This window comes from Argentina silus (genome assembly GCF_951799395.1).
Source record: "Argentina silus genome assembly, chromosome: 10".
Classification (NCBI taxonomy): Eukaryota; Metazoa; Chordata; class Actinopteri; order Argentiniformes; family Argentinidae; genus Argentina; species Argentina silus.
In genome coordinates, this window is record NC_139664.1 from 10,143,296 (window position 1) to 10,166,376 (window position 23,081).

General features: G+C 45.9%; 3 protein-coding genes across 3 annotated transcripts; 2 read left to right on the forward strand and 1 right to left on the reverse strand.

The window, feature by feature from the left end:
- The first annotated feature begins 18 nt into the window (after positions 1 to 18).
- Positions 19 to 2,565, forward strand: rbm12ba (RNA binding motif protein 12Ba). The gene is made up of 2 exons (XM_083678686.1): positions 19 to 107; positions 390 to 2,565. Exon 2 carries the CDS (start codon positions 421 to 423, stop codon positions 2,089 to 2,091), a length of 1,671 nt encoding a protein of 556 aa, XP_083534812.1. The 5' UTR covers positions 19 to 107; positions 390 to 420; the 3' UTR covers positions 2,092 to 2,565.
- A 2,193-nt stretch (positions 2,566 to 4,758) lies between these two features.
- LOC310811457 (uncharacterized protein) lies at positions 4,759 to 11,127 on the reverse strand. Its single transcript, XM_083679622.1, has 12 exons — positions 11,070 to 11,127; positions 10,620 to 10,701; positions 9,556 to 9,586; positions 8,084 to 8,164; positions 7,854 to 7,993; positions 7,640 to 7,765; positions 7,352 to 7,397; positions 7,145 to 7,219; positions 6,608 to 6,990; positions 6,396 to 6,500; positions 6,013 to 6,130; positions 4,759 to 5,813 (listed from the first exon to the last, which is right to left on the reverse strand). Exons 2-12 carry the CDS (start codon positions 10,698 to 10,700, stop codon positions 5,770 to 5,772), a joined length of 1,230 nt encoding a protein of 409 aa, XP_083535748.1. The 5' UTR covers position 10,701; positions 11,070 to 11,127; the 3' UTR covers positions 4,759 to 5,769.
- Positions 11,128 to 11,428: 301 nt separating this feature from the next.
- Positions 11,429 to 23,045, forward strand: tex10 (testis expressed 10). Its single transcript, XM_083679173.1, has 17 exons — positions 11,429 to 11,505; positions 11,830 to 12,030; positions 12,151 to 12,338; positions 12,722 to 13,048; positions 13,265 to 13,480; positions 13,749 to 13,995; positions 14,245 to 14,357; positions 14,601 to 14,848; positions 14,983 to 15,118; positions 15,353 to 15,522; positions 16,786 to 16,963; positions 18,284 to 18,372; positions 18,596 to 18,729; positions 21,130 to 21,210; positions 21,427 to 21,611; positions 21,992 to 22,202; positions 22,302 to 23,045. Exons 2-17 carry the CDS (start codon positions 11,845 to 11,847, stop codon positions 22,410 to 22,412), a joined length of 2,820 nt encoding a protein of 939 aa, XP_083535299.1. The 5' UTR covers positions 11,429 to 11,505; positions 11,830 to 11,844; the 3' UTR covers positions 22,413 to 23,045.
- The last annotated feature ends 36 nt before the right edge of the window (positions 23,046 to 23,081 follow it).

Consider the following 23,081-nt stretch of genomic DNA (forward strand, 5'->3'; position numbering starts at 1 on the left):
CGCGCTGCCTGCCTGAATGAGAGGAGGAAGTTGGCCGTTGGGCTGTTTCGCTGATCTATTAACCACTATATAGTCTTACAAAACACGGGGAAATACCACTTTTTATGGTGAGTTATTTTAGTGTGTATCATCTGATATGGTATGTTGAATTGTCTACCTTTCATGTTCCTCACATTTTCACTTCCTAACAAACTAGCTAGCCAACTACATAACAATGCCACATGTGCCGCCCCCCCATTGCAGGTTACTTGTATATAGTATCAATTTCACCATTAGGACTTTCTCAAAGAAATTAGCATTGTCTTCATTGCTTACAAGTGTTTTTCCTTTGCTGTTCTTTGGATATATTTCACATGTCAATTAATGTTTGTTTGTTCATCTGTTTGCAGATCTCAGACTACTGGATTAAAGAAGTGAAACATGACCATAGTATTGCGGTTACGGGGTCTGAACATTGAGGCCGGTTCTGAAGACATCCGCAAATTCTTCAATGACTTATACATCCCAGAAGGTGGTGTGTATATTATAGGAGGACATCTCGGAGAAGCATTTATTATGTTCACCACTGAGAAAGATGGGCAGCTTGCAATGCGGCTCTCTGGCTCTCCCCTCAGAGGATCTCGAGTAACTCTTCATATTAGCAGCTTAGCAGAGATACAACGCAAAATGGAGTCAAATCTACAGAAGGAAACACTTCCTCCAGCACCCCTCTCTGTGAGGAAGTCTCCACTGTCTCCAGTTGCACCTCTACCTGATTCTGCCACGACCCTACTGCTTGGGCTGGTCGCTGTCATCCAAGGACTGCAGTCAAATCAGCAAGGGGAACACAACATAGGAGCACCACTAGTGAGTCCCTCTCCCAGGACTCCTGGCCCAGCTATGCTTTCGGGGGAGTTGGATAGACCACGGGAGGCCTTCAGTTCAAGTCCAGGCTTTGCCAGACTCTATGGCCTGGCAAAGTCAGTCACTAAAAATGAAATCTGCCACTTCTTCAAAGGTCTGTCAGTCCAGGAGGTGATAGTGAATGTAAAACTGGGCCTAAACTATTGCTGCCTTGTGAAGTTTGCAGATGTCCAGGATGCATGTGATGCAATGAGCTTCAATCACCAGCGGCTGGGTCACGCCTCTGTGGAGGTCCGTGGGGCAACAGAGGCGATGTGGACCTATGCAGTCCAGCAGTGTGATAACCCCTCGTATGAACCCCAGAAAACACAGCACAAACCACAGGAAAGGCCCTCATATGAACCACGGGGACATAAACCCCAGGAAACACAGCACAAACCACAGGAAAGGCCCTCATATGTACCACAGGGACACAGACCCTTGTATAAACCCCACACGGAACCCCATGAACAAGGAGCCCTGCCCAGGGTCTGGGCCAAGAGGCGCTCTGAGGACCGCTCGCTGTCACAATCACCAAAGAGGTGCCGATCCCACTCCCTCTCACCTGTTGTGGAGTACTGCATCATGGCCAAAAACCTACCTAAAAAGATAACAAAAACTGAACTAAAAGAGTTGTTTGGATGTCAAAACATCCCTAATAGCAAAATAATACACTTACAAGACAAGGATGGCCAGAGAACGGACACCACATTCATTATATTTGACCAAACAGAGGATTATGTGTATGCTATTAACCTTAATGGCTGCCACATTGGGTCCCAGGCTATAGACGTCTCCACAGTCACCAAGGAGAAGATGGAGGCCATATTGTTAAACAGTAGAGTGCTTTCTGTTGAGCGAAGCATGGTTTCAAATCAAGGCCCAACAGAGAGGCACAGCAGTGTGAAACCCAATTTGGGAGTGCTCCCCACAGTACAGACATGCATATACATACGAAATCTGCCAGCAGACGTGCAGAAAAGAGACATACAAGATTTGTTCCTCCAATTTAAGGTGGGTAAAGACTTTATCTTCTTGCTACGGGATAAAGAAGGTAATGGCATTGGTGAGGTTCTGGTTCAACTTAAAACAGAGAAATATGCCAAATTGGCCCTGAAACTACACAGACAGACCTTCCTAGGGACCCGATTGCTCCTCACCTGTATAACATTTCAGCAGATGGAGAACATCTTGAACAGGAACCAGTGAGGAAGGACTGTATCATTGGAATGAGCATCAACAACTGTTATCAATGGCCTTGGGATGTGTTTGACTATAACGCCATCCTCTATAATAGGACTTGGCCAACAATATGACATTTGGACAGCAAGATGTGTTTTCTTCACTGGATATACTATCTGATCTGAGTTAATGCTACTTGATACTATTCCCACAGTGTACTAAACGATCTTCAGAAACACAGATGCGTGACTTTCATCATTACAAACAATGTAGGCCTACATCTATAGGATAACAAACAAGTCAGACATTGTGAAGCTTTGGAACAACAATTGAGAACCAGAAAATGTGCTTGAACCGAATATAGTATCTGATTGTTTTACTCAGCATTACCTTTCACTGAATTTCTGTATGCCGTTGTTACAAAGTAATGTAACAACCATATGATTGCCTTGTTTTTCTGTCATTGTTATGCAATATTATTGTTTCCAGTTTAAATAAATGCATCCAAAAATACCTTTTAATTTATCTTTTTCGTTTTTTTTCTGAATTCATACCGTTTATCAAGCTAGAGAGCATATGCATCATGCTGAAACCGTTTGGGTAATCTTATCTATCCCCACCCTTTAAGCTTGTGTTACACAAAGAAACTTGGACACAATTTTATTTGCTTGCAATAAACTGTCTAACTAGGGTTAGTGTTAGGCAAGGAATCAATCAAAATCTGCAACTTTTATTGCATCAAGTTTCTTTGTGTAACCCAGGCTTTAGGGGTGATGATGCTTTACATGTAAACATTTACATTTATGGCATTTAGCAGATGCCTTTATCCAATGCAACTTACAACAAATACATTTGTTTAAGTAATCATAAGATAAAGTAATCAATGCTCAGACCAGGGGCCATAGGCAGTCACAATGCTAGAAGAATGATTTTTTTTTAAAATTTTATTAACAGGAGAGAAACTTGTACAGGGGGGTAATGGGGATGAATAGGTCTTTAGGAGGGGCAGTCAAGATGTAGCCTGAAGAGATGAGTCTTCAGTCTACGACGGAAGATAGGTAGTGACTCTGCAGTGACCGAATAGCATGACCACTGCATCCACAGAGACGGCAGTGCCAGGCGGCCAGCCGAGGTGGAAGAGCGGAGTGATCGGGCAGGGGTTTGGGGGCTGACCATTGCATGCAAGTAGGGAGGGGCTGTTCCCTTTGCCGCCCGGTAGGTGAGCACCTGGGTCTTGAATCTGATGCGAACTGCTACCAGGAGCCAGTGAAGGGTGCGAAGGAGGGGGGTGACATGGGAGAATTTGGGGAGATTGAACATCAGAAGGGCGCAAGCATTCTGGATAAGCTGCAGAGGTCTGATGGCAGAGGTGGGGAGCCCGGCCAAGAATGCGTTACAGTAGTCAAGGCAGAAGATCACAAGTGTTTGGACCAAGAGTTGTGCTGCTTCTCTCCTGAGTAGATCTACAATTCTCAGTTGTAGATCCCCCGCTCTCTCTCTCTCTGGGTGTTACGAATCGAGGACCTGATGGGTTTACGAGCTATTGAAGAGAGAAAACCGAATATCCAATGCATGGCCCAAGGCGCTACGGAGTCGGGGAGCCTTGTCAACTCCCACAGTTGAACACATACTTACAAGCATAATAAATCCCATAATAAATCGTTGCCACTGTACAGTAACTATGTCTGGCCATTTATGCCGTTAATCTGTATCTCCTTTCAAATGGCTCCGTCTTTTGAGAACAATTTTACACCGCGGCTAGCTAGCTTGGTTGTCTCTATTCTATACTATGTATCTTCAGACGGTGCGTCACTATAACTTGCAAGCAAGAGATAAAACAACTAGGCTATTGTCTAATTAGTTGGATGAATTGAAGATTTGCTATAGAAAAAAAAACACACCGGGTGAGTCTTCTGGCAGGGTTGTTTTGGTTAAGAATAAGACCACATCGCGTGCGCAGTCGCAGCGATTCATCGAAGGACCCGTGCGAAGAATATGAGGCTCCCCATTTGCTCGCGTTCATTTGTCGACGGATTGAATTAAATGTAAAAGCAACTATTAACATAAAGAATATACTGATCTGAAATTACCTGCTGTTTCTACAAAATCAGTATATTTAGACCGACGTGAGTTTACCAGAGATTATTTTGTGAATTTCCTAGGAGAATATGAAGGCAGAATGATAGGTGAATCAAAGAGAGAGGACCCTCGGCGGCAAATTGGAACCAACACGAGCTTGCTTTTGTTGTTGTACAGTGCACCTCTATTTTTGATTGACACTCTTTAGTTCACGAAAGTATTATTATTTTAAAATACGAACAAACACGACATGTTCATACCAGATGGTTAACCATTTATTTCAGTCTGAAATGGAGAGGGAGTCTAAGTCCGTACGGAGATCAATTCCACCGCCACAATCTCTCTCAATGATACCTTGCCAGCAAGGAACATTTATACAGGGTGCTTTCATAACATAACCAAGCGATGATCTGTTTGTCCTTGAGCATGCTGAGTTAGCACCTCATAAAGCATTGATACCTTCTGCCTAATCACAGTTTATGCATATCAATTAATAATTTATTATACTAGTTATAAAATCCAGTCAAAACGTGTTCTACCCCCACTAATCTACGCGTGAATTGGGTTTAGAGAGAGACGTGGTGAATGTAGGAAAATGTCTTATGACATCACACATTGCTGTGAGAACTTTATTGATCTGGACAGAGGCAAATTTGGTATGTCAATCAAATAATCAAATTCATATAATCGATTAATATTTAGTCAATCAGGATGAAGTGGCCTTAATGGGTGGAATTATTGCTGCTGTAGATGCCATTGCACTTTAGGCACAATAGAAACAAACAATAGATGATTTAATCTTTAATTGAGACCAGTTTAGTAGAAAACAGGCGACACATGCATCACAAAAATACCAGTCAGTACTTCAGTCACCGAATCTACCAACATCTCAAATCTGTGCACAAAGGTCTTTTTCCGTTTATATTTCCACCTTTTTTCTCAAATACATTTTAAACACTTTACAGATGTATCTGGAAAACAACCTTAGTAAAATTATAAGAATACGGTCAATGGTAAAAACAGTCATAGATCTATTTGGTTGAACCTATTCATTGCCAATAAAGAAAGTAATAAAAAGTTTGCAAGAATAAGTACACAATTTTAGATGAGTATTTGTTAGGAAAGGGGTCAGAACTAACAAATTAAATAATAATAAGGCTTTTCTGGGCAGACAGTCAGTTGTAGATCCCTCACTATGGGTGTATTCTTGCTGGGTGATGCTGGGGTACATTTACATTACATTTTCTACATTTAGCAGACGCCTTTATCCAAAGTGACTTACAACAAATACATTTGTCTAAGTAAGTGAATGATCTATCCATCAGTCATCATAAGAAAAATTAATCTATGCTAGGACCAGGGGCCATTGGCTGTCAATGCTAGAAGAAGGAAGATTTTATTATTTTTATTTTATTTTTTAAATTTTATTTACAGTAGAGAAACTGTACAGTGGGGTAGTGGGGATGAAGAGGTCTTTAGGAGGGACAGTCAAGATGTAGCCTGAAGAGATGAGTCTTCAATCTACGGCGGAAGATAGTTAGTGACTCTGCAGTCCTGACAGCAGTGGGAAGCTCGTTCCACCAGCGGGGCGCCAGGACAGTGGGGTGGTGGTGAAATGGGGGGGCATCAATTGTAGAATCTGGATGGGCCATCAGAGAATCTGGATGGACCTGCAGAGAGAGGAGAAGCAATAAGCACAAAGTAAATACTGTAATGTACTTTATTAAACTGGCATCTATTCCTGTATGAGACTCCTTCAAGCTCAAACCCCTCTATGATGAGTAATAACATATTGAACACAAAGTAACACTTATCTTTGGAGCAGTGATGCCTAGTGATCCACATACAACTCTGCAGGTGCTTACGTACCAGACAGATTCCCAGACAGGTTGCCTGAGTAGTGCTCTCCACTGCTGGGCATTCTGGAGGAAGAGGAGTAGCCACCCAATGAGCTCTGAGATGAATTGCTCTTCAGACCAGGACCCCCCTGCAGGACACACAGAATCAAGAAAGACGCTTATTTAGTGTGGGTATATTATTAGGTTTGGTCATCCACACCCTTGTGGAGATGAAACCAAGACCAATGTGTAAGGATGCCAAAGCATAGGTGATCTGAAGGGGTAGGATGGATGTAAGCAACATGGTAACATCTCCTGTTAGCCCTATGATTCTTTTAGATGTTCACAGAGGAGCTAGAGGAGAAGGGTAGGGGGTGTTTGTGTCGGGCTGTGTGGAGCATGTGTGTTACGAACCGAGGAGACACTCCTGAGTCTGTACTCCATCAGCACGTCTGTCAGCTTCTGCGTCACCTTCAGCACAATCTGGGCATCCATCTCATTCTCGATCCGGAACGAGTCCTAAAACCCACCGGAATTACGCATAATCAACCAGGCCGACACACAAACAAACACACAACATGCGTTCACAGACCAAATACACAGGTTAGACCAATTGAGGTACCTACCAGGTATTTGAGCAGGACAGAGGGGAGGCTGCTTCCTTCTGGAGCTGCTCCCATTAAGCCTGGCCTGTCCCCAGGGCTGTTCCCCGCCTGACCCCCTCTGAACTCATCAGGATAACGCCTTCCAGGACTCTCTCCCATCAGCCCTCCCATACCAAACCCCTCTCTCCCCCCACCATGCCCAAAGCCATCTGTTCCTCCCCCCAGACGCAGATCGTCAGGGAAGTGTCGGAGGCCCACGTCCCCCCCTGTGAAGGCCCGGCCGGGGCTGGAGCGAGCCAGGGGGTCAGAGTATCCTCCCATGCCCAAATCCAGGGGGTAGTCGGAGAGGAGACCACCATGGGGTGGAAACTCACCTTGAAACAGAGGATCTGCAAACCTGCCGCCTGCAGGGAGAAACAGAAGACAAAACATCAACACTAGAAACAGAATATCTACACTGCATTGGACAGTCAGTTATATTTCAGTAACATATGCTGCACCGGGTATAAGAGCTCTGTTATACCACACCCATACATAAAGCAATGTTACACCCCTCACCTGGTTTTGGCCCTCTGAGTCCCATCCCTGGTCCTCCTGGCCCTGCTGGAGCAGGCATCTTGGGGATTGCTGAGCCTGTGACAGAGAGAGATTAGACAGAAGGTTACTCACACAGATCGTGTAATACACAATAGTGTATCTGGACCATGTGAAATGCAGGAACGGCATACAACAACTTGAGAGTAAGCCCAGAGACCGGCGACTTACGTAGTCCTTGAAAGGCTGGGACCTCACTGGGCTCCTTCAGAATCACCTGAAACACCAGACCGGATGATGTAAATAATCTGCTCCCTAAAGTGGTTCACACCAGACTCTGACAAATCACAATGGGCAAAGAGGAACATCCTTGCTCACGTCTTATCCTGAACCTCAGCCTTTATCCCCTACGCACTTGTGCAGCTCTGAGAGGATTGGATAGGTGTATTGCCATATTGCTCAAAACCATCCAATCTTCTCAGATCTATGGGAAATGCATAGCGGATAAGGGTTACTCACCCGTAGCTGTCCCCTCCCCTCGGCCTTCTCCACCTCTGCTGCCGTTTCTTTAACAGTCTTCCTCACAGAAGGGTCCTTCAGTGCTGCATCCTCCTCAAAGGGAACCTTATCAGGGTGGTTACGCTTCTGAAAACACACAATAACATCACAGAAAGTTACAAAGGATTCTTCTCACAGGGAAAACAGACAAGCTACCTCCCTCTCTCTCACACACCATGTATCTGAAGCAGTGTTTCCAGCCTTTCACGTGGGCCAGCATGTCGTTCTGTAGGCGGGTCACCTGGCAGAGCTTACACTGGTAGTGGGGCGGGACAGACTTACTGGGGCTTCGGTACTCCCACACATACTGAAGACCTGCAGAGACAAAGTGTTAGCAGAGTACAGTGTAGTGTTGAATGGGAAAAAGAGTAGTAAGTAGTGTTTATAATTGGCTTCGATGCTTACCTATGACAGGCTCTGTGATGGCCTTCAGCTGTTTGATGAGAGAGGGGATGGTCTGGATGGAGCCCCCTTTGGCAGTGAAGACTGGGAAACACACGCAGTAGTCAGTACAAGCACAGAAATACACGCACAAACATCCCGGTGTAGATGGAATCTTGACCCTAACCACGGACAGGTGAGACCATAGGGCCCACGTCCAATCTATTGGCTGAAGAGCCTCATATGAGGTCAAACACAGCAAAGTATACTTCAAAAGAAGATAAAGCTAACCCTTAATACAGGGTCAGAAGGCCAGTCAAAAAACACATGTAGTGCAATTTATGTCCTTTATTCACTGAACAACTGTTAGAAACCAAACCCCCTTATTGTCTGACACAGATCTGCTGAGTGGGAGCTGTAGTTCCTTTGCTCACCCTCACACAAGCCAGAGCTGGGCCACAGGACTGCCACTCCCACCAGGCACTGCTCCACACCATCTCCTGCATGGACACAGGGTCTGTCCTCTTGGAGGACACCCAGGTCTAACCCCCACCCCTTCCCTGTAATATTCAAGGAGGTCTCAACTGGGGGAGGGGTGGTTGAAAATCATGATCAGTCGAAAGGTAATTAGACCTGCAGCCACCTCTATGAACCATCTATAGGCCTCCGAGCAAAATTGTATTCTGACATGCTTTGCCATGTGAGAGGAGAAAACAAATAGCGTGGCACAATGCTACTGTCAATGTTTATTTGTGTCAGACTAATACGCAGTAACAAAAATTCAACAAATGAAAACACCAAGGGTCCCAGAAAACTAAACCCTGAGCTGCCAAATTCAATTCAACATTGAAATAAATGGAAGCTACAGTTTGTAGGCAGAGGGTTCCACCTGTGTAATGATAAACAAAACACTGCATCTACCAGGATTTGTGGTAGGAAAAATGTGTTCAGTGTTTAACCACCCCACAAAGCACTTTCAAATGTGATGGAACAGGTCACTCATCCTCCACCAATATATCACACCGACCTGTGTGCTGCATGGCAGCCATTTTGCCCCAGAATGCTCACCACGAGGACCCTTATTGATACGTCCTGCACCAATATTGTCCTCAAGAGCAACAGGGGGCACTGTATACTGGCATGGCACAGATGGGTCGGTTGGAGTTTCTAAAGTTGTTCAGTTTATAGTTTAGGACAAATATTTCTTCATCATTAAACTGAAAAATACTTTGTATTTACAAAGGCTATGCAAATAAATGGTCAGTGAGACCTTAGAAAAATACCTTCAAATCAATAAATCGGAAAAAAAGGTCCTAGTGGTCAGCCCACAGCCTAGAGCTATGGACAGAACTTCACTGATCCAACCTCTCAGAGACAGTGTCACCCTTGGACATGCCTCCAACCCAATCAGCAGCCACAGATGAGGCATCAGGAATTGAGTTCTCAGCTCCCAACCCCTATTAAAGGCGGTGGTGCTGTGTGGAGGCGGGACTTACCTATGTCAGCAGAAAACTGCGGCTGCCTTCTCTGTCAAAGGAGGGAATAAACCCGAACGGGGGGAGAGAGACACAAACAGGCATTAGTGACAGAAGAAGGCAGAGCAGAGAAGGAGAGAACTCCACATCCCATCCTTAAAAGGAGAGACAAGAAGTCATGGAGGAAATGTGGATGCATGACTCTTCCCCATGTGGAGCTGGGGAACTCAAATCAAGTGATAAGAGTCTTCAAGTGATAAGTCTCAACAGTAGAGCTACAATGTCTGGACTAGGGTTGGTGGAACAGGTAGACACACTAGGTGACACCAGGTGGCCCATTTGAACTAGGGAGAAACTACAGTAATGGACTGTCTACCAACAGGGCCATTGTAATATTTTAGCCTGTTCAGGGTGTAGCACACACTCAATGACCACCCAACCATTGAGCCAAAGGGTATAGTGAGTGTAAATTAAGTCATGGTGTTTCGAGCTCATAAGAGAACTCAATGCCACAACTTAGAGCTGTTAAGACGGACAGCCAACAGCAGAGAGACAGAGACAGAGAGAGACAGAAAGAGGAGACAGATTCACAGCCCCTGTGAATCACACCCACCCTGGGTGTGCAATAAGGATACTGGGGACTCCCATAACAAATCAGGGTACTATTATAGACATTAAAAGTCTAAACACATCTAAAGTGTCCTTTAGAGCCAGTGTGTAACTGAAGCACTGCTTGTGCTCAGGGTCGGGGCAGCAGCCTGGGCAGCTCAATCGGCAGAGTTTTGAGAAACCAGATAGTTCCTGTCACTAGCCTGCTTCAGCCCAGAGGCAGCTAGTTGGAGTCCCCTCATCTGCACACGGAGCTCAGTCTTTGGGGAAAAACGGCTTAGGGAGGACAACAAAAAGTACACAGTATGATCTGGATCCAGCTGAAATGTCACATTATACTTTACAAGTGACTATAGAATATGAAACAACATGACAACAGTCACACAATTAATTATCCTGGTTTCGGTTGGCAGCGAAAAGTAAAGTCATTGGTTCCACGTTAGCGCAGGGGTGACGACATTAGGATGAAACATTACCTTAGCCCCTCCATTAACACCCCCGTTAGCGTTTTTAAACCTCTTCTGTGGTGGTGGCCCAGCGAAGAATGCGCCTTCCATTCTGTGGGGAGACAACATCACGAAACATAACTGGCGGTTTCGGCCCTTGACCTGGCGTCTCTCCTCGACCTCGGCTCAAAACAATGAGGCCCAAACATATCTCTCTGAGGCGAGGGAGCGCTCATATTACCATCTAAGACCTGAAACACAGTAGTATAAAGGGACTTGCAAAAGGGGCCTTTTAACCGACTAATTATAAAACCACTGCGCTGTATTGCCAGCTTCCGGGCGCTAAGGCTAAGCTCCTTTAGCTTGGTCTCTATTCTATTTGTTTTTCAGACGGTGCGTCACCATAACTCACAAGCAAGAGATAAAACAATTAGGCCATGTGTTGAATGAGTTAGGGTTAGAATTGATCATCTCTCTTACCTGATAATGCAGATTTGTTATAGAGCAAAACAAACATACAGGTGAATCTCTTCAGGGTTGTTTTTGACAAATTCGCATGCGCAGTCGTAGCTGTATTCATCGAAGGACCCGTGTGACGAATGTATGAGGTTCCCCATTTGCTCGCTCTCATTTGTCGACAGATTGAATTCAATGTGAATGCAATTATTACAATGAACAACATACTGACGTAAAGTCATAAGCATGTTTATACAAAATACCAATATATGTATACGTGAAACTGACAACAGAGACGAGTTTATCAGCGTTTTTCTTGTTAATTTTCCAGGCGATTATGAAGGCAGCTGGATAAGTGAGTCAAAGAGAGAGGACCCTGTGCTGTAAATTGGAACCAACACGAGCTTGGTTTTGTTGTTGCACTGTGCACCTCTATTTTTGATTGACACTCTTAGTTCACGTAAGTAGTATTTTCACAACAACTGCGAAATATGCAGGTTATAGATAGTCCAGGCGAGCCGATATTAGCCAGTTCAGTTGTTGATGACCGCCTTTGACATGGGACCACTGGTGGTATTTTGCAACCCTGGTTATTGAGAGTGGTGTGCAGGTTTTTGTTATAATCCCGTATCAACACATTTAATTCAGTAAATCAACTATTCAACAGTCATTTGTTTCGATGAATTAGGCTGGTTGGTGCTGGGCTGGAAAAACAGGTATAGCTTCAGAGCAAACTAGATATAGTACCTTCATTGGTTCAGTGTGTTCATCTTTCCATAAACAGCCATTGCCTACAGAGATGACGAAAACGAAGAAGAAGAAGAGACAGGACGACTTCCAGAAAGTCAAGCTGAAGGTGGGAAAGACGAAACCCAAAGCTGATAACGCCACCAATGTCAACTTCCGCACCAAAGGAATAAATCTGTCTGAACAGCTAAAGAGGGATGAGAGTGGACAAACTACACACAGACAGCTAAGCATCAAGGTAACACACACACACACACACACACACACACACACACACACACACACCAGCTTCCCAGCATCTGTTATGTACCTCTGTTGCTTATTCTGTATGCCTCATTCTCTCATTCCTCTCCATTAGGACCTGTTGTCCCAGCTGCACCACTACAGTGGTAGTGTGAAACAGACTGCTCTGGTGGGTCTGAGAGAGCTGCTGACCCTTCACCCCTCAGTGTTAGAGCAGCACCTCTCCCGCCTACTCTCTGAGGTGGCAGCTGTCTTCACAGACAAGGATGTCAACGTACGGGTGGCCGCCACACGCCTGCTCAGGTTAGAATGGAATACAATAGAATATTGGATCAGTACTTTATTATCCACCTGTGACAATCTGCTCTATGCTCAACCCCCTGAGATAAACACACACACCCACACACCCACACCCCCCCCCCCACACACACACACACACATATATTAACACACACAGAGGTTGTTGGAGATCACACTAGTTAACATTACACACACACACACACACACACCAGGGGAGGCTGGTGGAGGACAGGCTCATTGCAATGCATGGAATGGAATTTCTACCTCCACCACTGACACACACCCACACACACACACTTTCCACCTTTTTCTTTTCAGCCTGGGATTAGAACCAGCAACCTTTGAGCTGTTGGTCTGCCTGTCTAACCTCTGCCTGTCGCCCCCAGGTTCATCGCCCAGTGTGTGCCATCAGATCGAGCGGCTCCATTCTTCCCCCTCCTCAGCGCCCACCTGTCCTGCGCCATGACACACATTGAGGCAGCTATCCAGGAGGATGCCCTGAAGGTCCTAGACGTGCTGTTGGAACACTACCCTGCCCTGCTCGCAGCCCGCCCTGCCCTGTTGCTCACCAACTTCCTGGAGCTGATTTCACACAGACGCACAGGGGGAGGGGCCAAGAATGGTCAGGAGCTGAAGGGGAGGAGCTGGGCGCTGTCAGTCAATCCAAACAAGAGCATGACTGGTCAGCAGTGGAGGCTCACTGTACTGCTCAGGTAGATAGACAGACACACACACACACACACACACACACTGACCCTAAGACAGACACATGTAGACATACACTTGAAACTGAGAAAAGTGATGAGATACGATCAGTGAAAATGATCCGATCTCATGAATTTATATAGATATTAGATTGTATCTGTTAATTGTTACACCCCTAATCCTAATGTAATCTGTGTGTGTGTGTGTGTGTGTGTGTGTTTCAGGCTGGGCCGTTTTCTCCAGGCGGTAGTAGATGAGAAACCAGTAGAGGAGGGAGGTTCGTGTGTCCCAGGTGATGGTTTGTTCATGGCTAGTGGAGAGGGAGGGGCTAACACACCTGTCGATGTCAACTGGGAGGAACTTACTTATGGCAAGGGTGGACTCCAAGTGTTTGAACACTCTGGAGCCAAACCTACTCCACATTCCACCTACAAACTCAGGTACGTACGTCTCAAACTCTGATGCCAATCAAGGAATATGCATCGCAGACTTGCATTAAAATAAAACTGGATCAGAAAGATTACAAGCATAACTCGAGAGCCTGTTGTGCAGTTTGTGTGTAATAAGTATCATCATCACACCACTGCATTAGCTGGAGAGAAAAAGAAAGAAAACATCAAATCTTACATACAGTTTAGCAGTCACACTCTCCTCCTCCTGCTCATCATCTCTCTCTCTCTCTCTCTCTCTCTCTCTCTCTGTGGTTAGGCCACAGGTTGAGCCTGGGGCAGCTGTGAGTGAGGGGCTGAGTTCAGCTGATGCTGTTCAGGGCTTTGCCTCCACGCTGGTGCCCCTGCTGCTGGAGGTATGGGTAGAGGCCACTGCCAGCGACCAGGGCCAGACAGACAGTGCCCACCTCCTCACCCCAGATGCCATGGCGCTTATGTACCAGGTCCTCTCCATCCTGCAGATGTTAAGGAGGCTGGCGCCACAGAAGGAACACCAGGACACACTGGTGAGAGCACAAACAAACACACACACACACACATACATACATACATACATACATACATACATACATACATACATGCATCCATATATTGACACACAGCTCCTCCCCATGATACAACAGCTGAGCATACTTGGATTTCAGAAATGCCAACAAGATACACTGGTGGGAACACAAAGAAAGTTGCAAAAAAATAAATGCATACAGATACATACGTACACACACACAGTAACACTGTTATTCTCTGCTCTGTAGGATGCATGGTTCCGTAGTGAGTACCTGGGTGATTTTAAGCAGCACTTCATGAAGAACTTCCCCTACGGAACTATAGACACACCCAAACAAAGGAGGAAGGGAGACATCAAGAGGTGAGGCTGTGTGTGTGTGTGTGTGTGTGTGTGTGTGTGTGTGTGTGTGTGTGTGTGTGTGTGTGTGTGTGTGTGTGTGTGTGTGTGTGTGTGTGTTGTGTGTGTGGAAGATGTATGCGAGTGTGAGGAAGGTGCATACGAGTGTGAGTACTCTGATGTTGGTGCGTACCAACTGCTGTCTGTTTGTGTGGTAGTGTATGTGTGTGAGTATTCTAACGCATCTCTATCTATGTGTGTTGTCAGGAGTAAGCAGGCAACAGTGATCCCAGGCCAGACAGTGGAGCCTTTAGCTCTGAATGTGATGCTGTGCCAGGTCATGGTTTCACTCAGCCAGAGAGAGGGGCCTGGCCAGGAGCCCGATGCTGATTGGCTGATGCCTCTTAGGACGTTTGTCAGAGAGACTCTGTCGAGCGGTGCCAAGCTCAGCTACAGACACCTACAGACACTATTGGATACAGTGTGGAGGATGGTGCTCACACAGAGGAGCAGGGGTGTGTGTGTGTGTGTTTGTGAGGAGAGCGGGAGGACTTAATATGTAGAATTTTGTGTTAAGATAACTAATGTATCTTTTAGAGGTTTATGTAACTGTGTGTATATGTGTGTGTGTATGTGTGTGTGTGTGTAGCGGTGAACGAGGACTTGTTGCAGGCGGTGTATATTCAGTACCAGCAGAGGCACTTGAGCCTCCAGACCAGAACACTGTTACTGTCCTTCTACAGCAGACTCTACCTACAAGAGCATAGCCACCCACACATTGCCAGGTAACAGAGGTTTTACCTGCCATGAAACATTGACCTACAACATACTAAATATGGTATGACGTTTGACGTTTGAAAACATCTGGTAGACTTTGTTTGAACCTGTTTGTGTGGGAACTACTATGATCATGTATGAGGTGACTTGAAAAACAAGTATGCACAGAATTCCAGATTAAGGCTGTCTTCTAATAACTGTACCCTCCTATGGCCCCCTCCCCCCAATCTCTCTCCCTTCAGGAATAGGGTGTTGTCTCGGTGGTTGGCGGCTCTCCCTGTGCAGTTGGCCCAGCTGGGCCACCGTAATCCCGCCCTCTCATCCAGACTCCTCCTCTCCATACAGGCTGCTGCCTCCCGGGGAAACAAGGACCTGTTAGACAGCCTGCAGACATACGCCTGCAAGCTCTACGGTATGCATGCATGCATGCACGCACTCATGCACACACACACACACAAACACACACATTAGAGATGTTACGGTGCAACGGTTCTATGGTAAACCACAGTGTCAAACTCGAAGGTTACCATACCGGGAGAACATGTCCTGTAAGGTTAACGGTTTTCCGGTGTTACTGCTCAATCTACTGCTAAAACTAGTGCCATTATGTTCCACAAGCGAGGAGCCAGGAAGCCAGCTACCAACTCATTATCAGCTGCTTTTTAAACTTCATAAACTACTTACTTCATAAACCTACTAACTAATTTAAAATCTATTGATAACTGCCAATCACAACGCAAGCGATATCAGATGGAATCTGCACCACTCTACTCGTTGCTCAAGTGTTCCAGCAAGCGACCATAACACACATAAACATAATATAAAGCGGTTGAACTCATGTGAAATTATTTTAGATGTTACAGTAGGCTTTTTTTTTTTCTTTTTTCTTTTTTTTTTAATAAACTAGTGTAATACAAAATAAATAAAACTGTGGTTACTGGGCACTTCAGCGTGAAGGTTATCCTACTGTCAAAACCTCATACCGTGACACCCCTAGCACACACACTCTTTGTTCATCTCTCCACCCTGTGCTGTACTGCTGCTCATGTGTTTCTCCTCTGGGGGGCAGTAGAGGTGTGTGTGTGTATGTGTGTGGCAGGGGTTGAGGCAAATGGGCTGCATTTTGATAGAAGAGCTTTAGACAGGGGTTAGTTTGGTGAGGGGGGGAGGGTAAAGTGGTGTTCATAACAGCTCACACAGAGATGTAGACAGGGGTGTGAGTTGGAGGAGGTGAGGGGGATGAGTGGGGGGGGGGGGGGGACAGAGGACAGGAAAGGGGGTTATGTGAGGGAGGGTCTGCGTTTTTATAGAAAATTGGCGCAGAGCAAGCAATTCACCATCACAAGACTCCTTTTGTCTGAGATGTCTGTGACATCAGCAATGTGCGTCAGAGACTAACATGACACACACACACATATCTTATCACTCACTACAGCGGATGTGTCTCTCCCGCTCCTTCTCTCTCATTTACTATCTTGCACATAACTTATTCCCTGTCTCTCACCCTCATTTTGTACAGTCGTAAATCATGCTTATACCCCCAGGAGAACAATGTGGTGCTATTTGTATTGATATTGTGTGTGTGTGTGTGTGTGTGTGTGTGTGTGTGTGTGTGTGTGTGTGTGTGTGTGTGTGTGTGTGTGTGTGTGTGTGTGTGTGTGTTTGTGTGTGGTAGACCCACAGGAAGGCAGTGTGGTGCTTTTGCCAGCTGAGTCTCAGCAGCGATTGGTGCAGCTGCTCTACTTCCTGCCTGTGATGTCACAGTCCCTCTTGGCCAACCTGAGTCGCTGCTGCACCGCTGGACGTGTTTCTGCCGGCCTAGCCGCCTCCCTCATCCGTATCATACACCTCAGGTAACCATGACGAGAACCGCTATGCACAATTGACTTAGCCAATGGAATGGTACTATAAGTGAAAACAATGCCTACCTGGCTTGCAAGGTAGTTTCTGCCCAGTTTCATACACCTCAAATAACCATGCACAGGTCTCTCTTGAAAAAGTGATTTTATCTCAATAGAATGTCCCCTGGATAAATAAACCCTAAAAAAATAAAACTAATGGTTGTAACTTGTCTAGTGGGACTGTTTCTGCCTAGTTGGTGCTGTCGTCTGTTGGTTCTGTCATTGCTAATAATGCCTATCTCAGTTCTACCAAAGTTCGAGTTGCACAACAATGGGTAGGATGTCAGAGTTTAGCCACTAAATTGTGTGTGCGTGCGCGCGCGTCTACTGGATGTGTGCGTGTGAGTCGTTCCTGGTTAGAGAGGAGACAGCAGACGGCTGGTTGGCCCTCCTAATGGAATCAAACAATTAAGCCAAACAAGACACAGCGAGGGTCAGTGGCGGACACTCTCTCTCTCTCTCACACACACACACACACACACACACACACACACACACACACTCTGGAGACTCAATTGACGGTAGAGATTGGTGGCCCCTGTAGATGGCAGTGTTGCTCCGTTCAAGGGGTGTATGTGTGTGTGCGTGCAAGCAATGTTTTTTGGTCACAATTGTTTGCAGTGTTCTCTCACATGCTTCCGGCTTTGTATGGTACTGTGATGTCATCAATGTGCATCGCTGGGGGGGGGGTGTGTGGTGTGTGTGTGAGTGTGGGTAAGTAAGTGTGACCCCATGCATTGCCTCTGTCACTGGCAGTTTTATACAAACCTGGCGGGGTAGGGGTGGGGGTGGGGTATGTTTGGAGCACAAAGGGCTCTTTGGGATGAGGAATGTGGCTGAGTCGTCATGGAGCTTTGGGAATATCTGTCTCTACGGCCGACACACACACAAACACACTGTTATAGAACATCAACACCCGCAGGTCACAGGAATAATAAAATATGAGTTTCTTACAGCATCAGTACGTTTTCTCTGGCCCTGCACACGCACAAACAACCACAAGATAATTTTTTGTAACTCTTCACATTCACGCTATAACCTAGTTTCCAGAAAAAAACACAACTTCACATAACTGACCTACGTCAAACAGACACACACGCACACACACACACACACTCGCCAACATTACAAGTTGCAACACCAGACACGATGCACTCAAACTCCAGTTGGCCAGGACAAACTGATGTGTAACATGACCTTGGCTGGAATCTGTGTTTTTGAATTGAGTTCAGTGTGTGTGTGTGTGTGTGTGTGTGTGTGTGTGTGTTGTAGGTCGTCTCTGAGCGGCTGGTCAGTAGGGAACCAAGAAGTAGCTCTTCGTGATGTTGACTACATCAGCTTCCTGTTCTCCACGCTCACAGGTCAGGCTCTGCCCCCACACTTTCTGTTTCACAGTCAGCTCCCAAATGTTCCAATGGTGTTTTTCTATCTCATTATAGTCTGTCAGTCACTTGTGTTCAACAGTAGGAAACTACTTCCACAGCACTAACGACATGCTAGTTGCACTATGCTATGTCTATCTCTTCTCTTACCCCCCTCTTACCCCCCCCCCCCCCCCCCTCTCTCTCTCTCTGTCTCCTTCAGGGTTCTCGTCTGATGAGTTAGCTACTCTGCAGGAAGCCGGTGATGACAGTGTCCTCCCCCCCTCCCCTCTCTCCCCCCTCAGCCTCTACCCCACCCCTCTGGAGCAGTTCACACACCACTGGGATGTTGTGGAGGTGGGTCAACACCTTCAATTTAACCGCACATAAAAGCCCACCGCACCAATCCAGCTCACCCCCTCAGTCAAAATGCCACTAACCCACCAATCCCTCTTAACCTACCAGGGTCATTGTACAGAGAATTGGAGAGAAAATGGGGAAGTTACAGGGATAGATGAATGGAGAGAGACTGGGAGCCATTATGTTAGTGACCGTCTAGTGTACCTGCAGTTGAGGGTGTTAGTATTCTGGACACAGCTCTGGTCTTTTAGTTCCCCCTGGTCTCTCTCACACACACGTAGGGCTTACAGGGGGAAGCTTTATCGTGCTGCTCCGGCCGAGAGGGGAATCTTTATCGTGTTGCGCAGGCTGAAGATGTGTGGTTATCGGGCACCACGGAAACGCAGAAATGCTAATGAGAGCCCGTGGCATGATGGGAGTGTGACATTTCTGCACAAAAATTACCGTTAACGGAACTGCACCTCGGGGGGAGAGGTGTGTGTGTGTGTGTGCGTGTGTGTGCGTGTGCGTGTGTGTGCGTGTGTGTGTGTGTGTGTGTGTGTGTGTGTTGACTATAATGACTAATTCAGCTCCTCAATTAAGGCTTCAGATCCTGCCTTTCTCATCTCCCTGTCTGAGTCAATCACAGGCGAGGGTTGGGGGATAGGGGCAGGAGGGACGGTATTAGGGACAGACCGTGTCTGCTCTGATTCCACTAATGAGATGGGATTGTTTTTAATGGCGGGGAGAATGCCAACAGGTGCACAGGTCTGGAGGCCGTCACACACACACACACACATACACACACACACGGGGGCACACACACACACACACACACCTAATTTTGATAGAAGCTAATGAGAATTTAGATTTTTGATTTGAAATTAATGAGGAAAAGTTGAGCATCGTTTTTCACCTCCCGGAAGTTTTTGTGACTGCCTCCTGTCTCATCTGGACCCCCCTGTCTCCATCCTGTGTGTGTATGTGTGTGTGGAAGGTCAGGTTGTAGGGAGTGTGTGAGGGCACAGAGAGGCATGGAAAAATTACTTTTTTGAAGAAGGCACGGTGAATCCACAGTTGGATCAATCATTTACTACGAATTGACTACGATAAAATGACACTCATACTTCAGAAAGTATTCAGACCCCTTCACTTTTTCCATATTTTGTTGTGTTATACACAGAATTTGCAATCCACACACAATACCCCAGAATGACAAAGCGAAAACAGGCTTTTAGAAATTTCTGTACATTTATTAAAATTTGAAATACCTCATGTACATAAGTATTCAGACCCTTTGCTATGACACTATTAAAATTAGCTAAAATGCAAAAATGTCATCAACAAATCATTCAGTAAGTTGAATTGAGTCCATCTTCATACAAGGAAAATAGTTCATGTAATTTTGGAATTAATATTTCGCTTTGTCATTCTGGGGTGTTGTGTGTGGATTGATGCCAACTTCTTTTAAATCCATTTTAAATTAAGTCTAAAACACAATAAAATGTGGAAAAAGGAGTCTGAATACTTTCCGAAGGCACTGTACTTGATTAAAAGCTTCCTTCTAACTAATATCATCATTGTTTAATTTTGAAAATCTCAAGCAACATAAACTGAAGGTAAAATGTTAATGTGTCTAATTTGGAGTCACACCAATTTTGAAAAAATAGGACACAAATTAAAACTTGGTGGTTGCACAATCATTTCTAAGCGTTTTCTATCTGGTTTACAGTCAACTGCAAAAGTGTATATATTATATATATATTATTTTAATTAGTAGTATTTTAATCTATAAGATCTCATGTCAGATACCTCTCTTTAGAAATGGCATCTGTTTCATAGGCCACACCTAACTGGTAAGAAGGTTCATATTAAGGAACAACACTGAAGCAATACTGTGTGTATGTAATATTTAAGCGTTTAAATGTGCAGTAATGCTGTGTTAGTGTGTGCAGTAATGTGGTTTGTCTGATGAATGGTCCTGGTTGATGTTGATTAAGGCAGGGAGACTGACGCGTGTGACTCCTTCATTTGTTCCCTAATTCTAGCCCTCTGTAATATCATTACTGCTATTGGATTTCACCCTCCTTACACACGCGCCCTCCTCACACACTTCCTTATAGTTTTTCCTCATAAAACATCATTATTTAAAATATCGTCCAATTCCCACGTGTCAGCTCTAATTACCCAGCCTCCCACAGGATGGGCCTAACCCTTTCAGCCCCAGGAGAAGGGCAGGGGGTGAGAGAGGAGAGAGGAGAGAGGGGGGGGGGGGGGGGGGGTGAGAGGGAGGGAGGGAGGGGATGGGGATGAGAGGAGGCCTCTTGTGGGCCATGCTGATACTTCCTACTATCCTCAGATCAATAGTGAAAGCAATATGAAGTGATAGAACTGTCTGTCTGTCTGTCTGTCCTTCAGGAAGTGTGTCACTGTCTAGAGACCCTGGGCTCACGCGCTCAGTGCTTCGACGTGCTGCAGAACGGCATCTGCAACAACCTGGTGAGTGTTTCCTTCCATCCTTTTTAACTTATCCATGATCTGGTTTGATTGGTTAAGGTGTGACTGACCAGATATTGCACAGGGATTGGTATACATGACCCGTTAGTCCTCTGAGCTAAAGCCCAGGTATTAGGATACATTGAAATAATAGGCCACCGTGAATGAGTGCAAGTCTGTGTGTTGTGTTTTATATGATTGTGTGTGTGTGTGTTTCAGACCAGGCTGTTGGTGGTGCCTGACAGCATGGCAGCAGGGTTGCTCAGAGCGGTAGCCAGGCTGCTGGACCTCTCCTTCCTCCCCAGCGAAGCTCTGCTGAGGTTCCTCTCCCACTGCTGCCTCAGTCTGCTGTCCCTGCTGCTCACACTGCAGCAGGACACAGCCACCGAGACCAACCATAAGAGGTGTGTGTGTATATGTGTATATATATACACGCTGATGCTCAGTGTCATGGTCACAAACAGAAGTTGGTCCAAGATAAAGTCAACATTGTGGGGTCAAAAATTTTACCTTTTGGAAGGCCCCAGCGAGAATTGAACTCGCGACCCCTGGTTTACAAGACCAGTGCTCTAACCACTGAGCTATAGGGCCTTACCTGACTACAGCTTGCGAAGACAAATATTTAAAAGAACACACCTATTAGACAACAAAGAAAGTGTCACGCCTCATTAGAGAGGCAGGTTTACCACAGACAAGTTTGTTCAGTTAACAATGTGTGTTTATTCTCTCTCTCTCTCTCTCTCTCTCCCTCCCTCTTTCTCTCACTCTCTCTCTCTCTCTGTAGGGAGGCGGCGTGGGGAGCGTGTGTGTCAGCGATGAGTAGCGTTCCCCGGCTGTTGCGTATGGTTCTGCAGTCGCTGCATGTTGGAGACCTGTGTGAGGAGGAGCTTCCAATGCTGGCCCAGATACTGTCTCTGCTGCTGCAGCACACAACGCTGCGCAACCATCTGCTGGCGAACGCCACTGTACTGCAACACATAATACAGGACCTCACGGTAAACAGTCACACACATAAACAACTACCTCTACGCTGCCAGATAGTCAAGTAAGGAAATGTAAACAACTTCACACTGACGTGTGTGTCTGTGTTCCAGAGGTACTGTCGTAGCGAGGCGAGGGAGCAGTGGCTGACGGACCTGCTGTACTGCTACAGTGTCACTATGGCTGGTCACCGTGGAAACCTGGGCATCCGAGATATCTATTGACCACACCCACCAACGCCTGGACACCTCACTCAATGAAACCCCTAACCTCCCACACACACACACACACACACCAACACCAACAACTGGACACCTCCCTCAATTAACCACCCCAACCTCCCACACACACACACACACACCAACAACTGGACACCTCCTTCAGAGCTTATTCAGGAGGGCGCAACCGACGTGATTCTCTCATGTTGTGGATAGAATATTTCAAGCGCTATTCATTACATTTCTATGTGCAGCATTTGCAATCTAAATCTTCCCCTGGACCCCTCCCCTCTAAAACATCTCATACATGACACCGCTCCAAACCCAAACCCTCTCGTCTTCCTGCTGTGTCTAGAGACCTCTTTCTCTGTCCTCATTCAGCTTCAAACCCTGTCCCTAAACCAACCGTGGCTTCATTTTGCATTTGTAAATCTGAGCAGAGTTCTTCACTCCTGGTCCTGGAGGGCTAAAGGGGGTGCAGGCTTTTGTTTCCGACACACCAGATTCAACTAATGAACTCATAGGCTGGAACAAAGGCCTAAACGCCATGTAGCTCTCCAGGACCAGGAGTTAAGACTACTACTCTCACCTTTTTCTCTCTGTTGTTTTGTTACAAAAATAGAAAATAAAGCTGTAGTGAAACACATTGCGTCTTATCTTGTTCTTAGAGATATA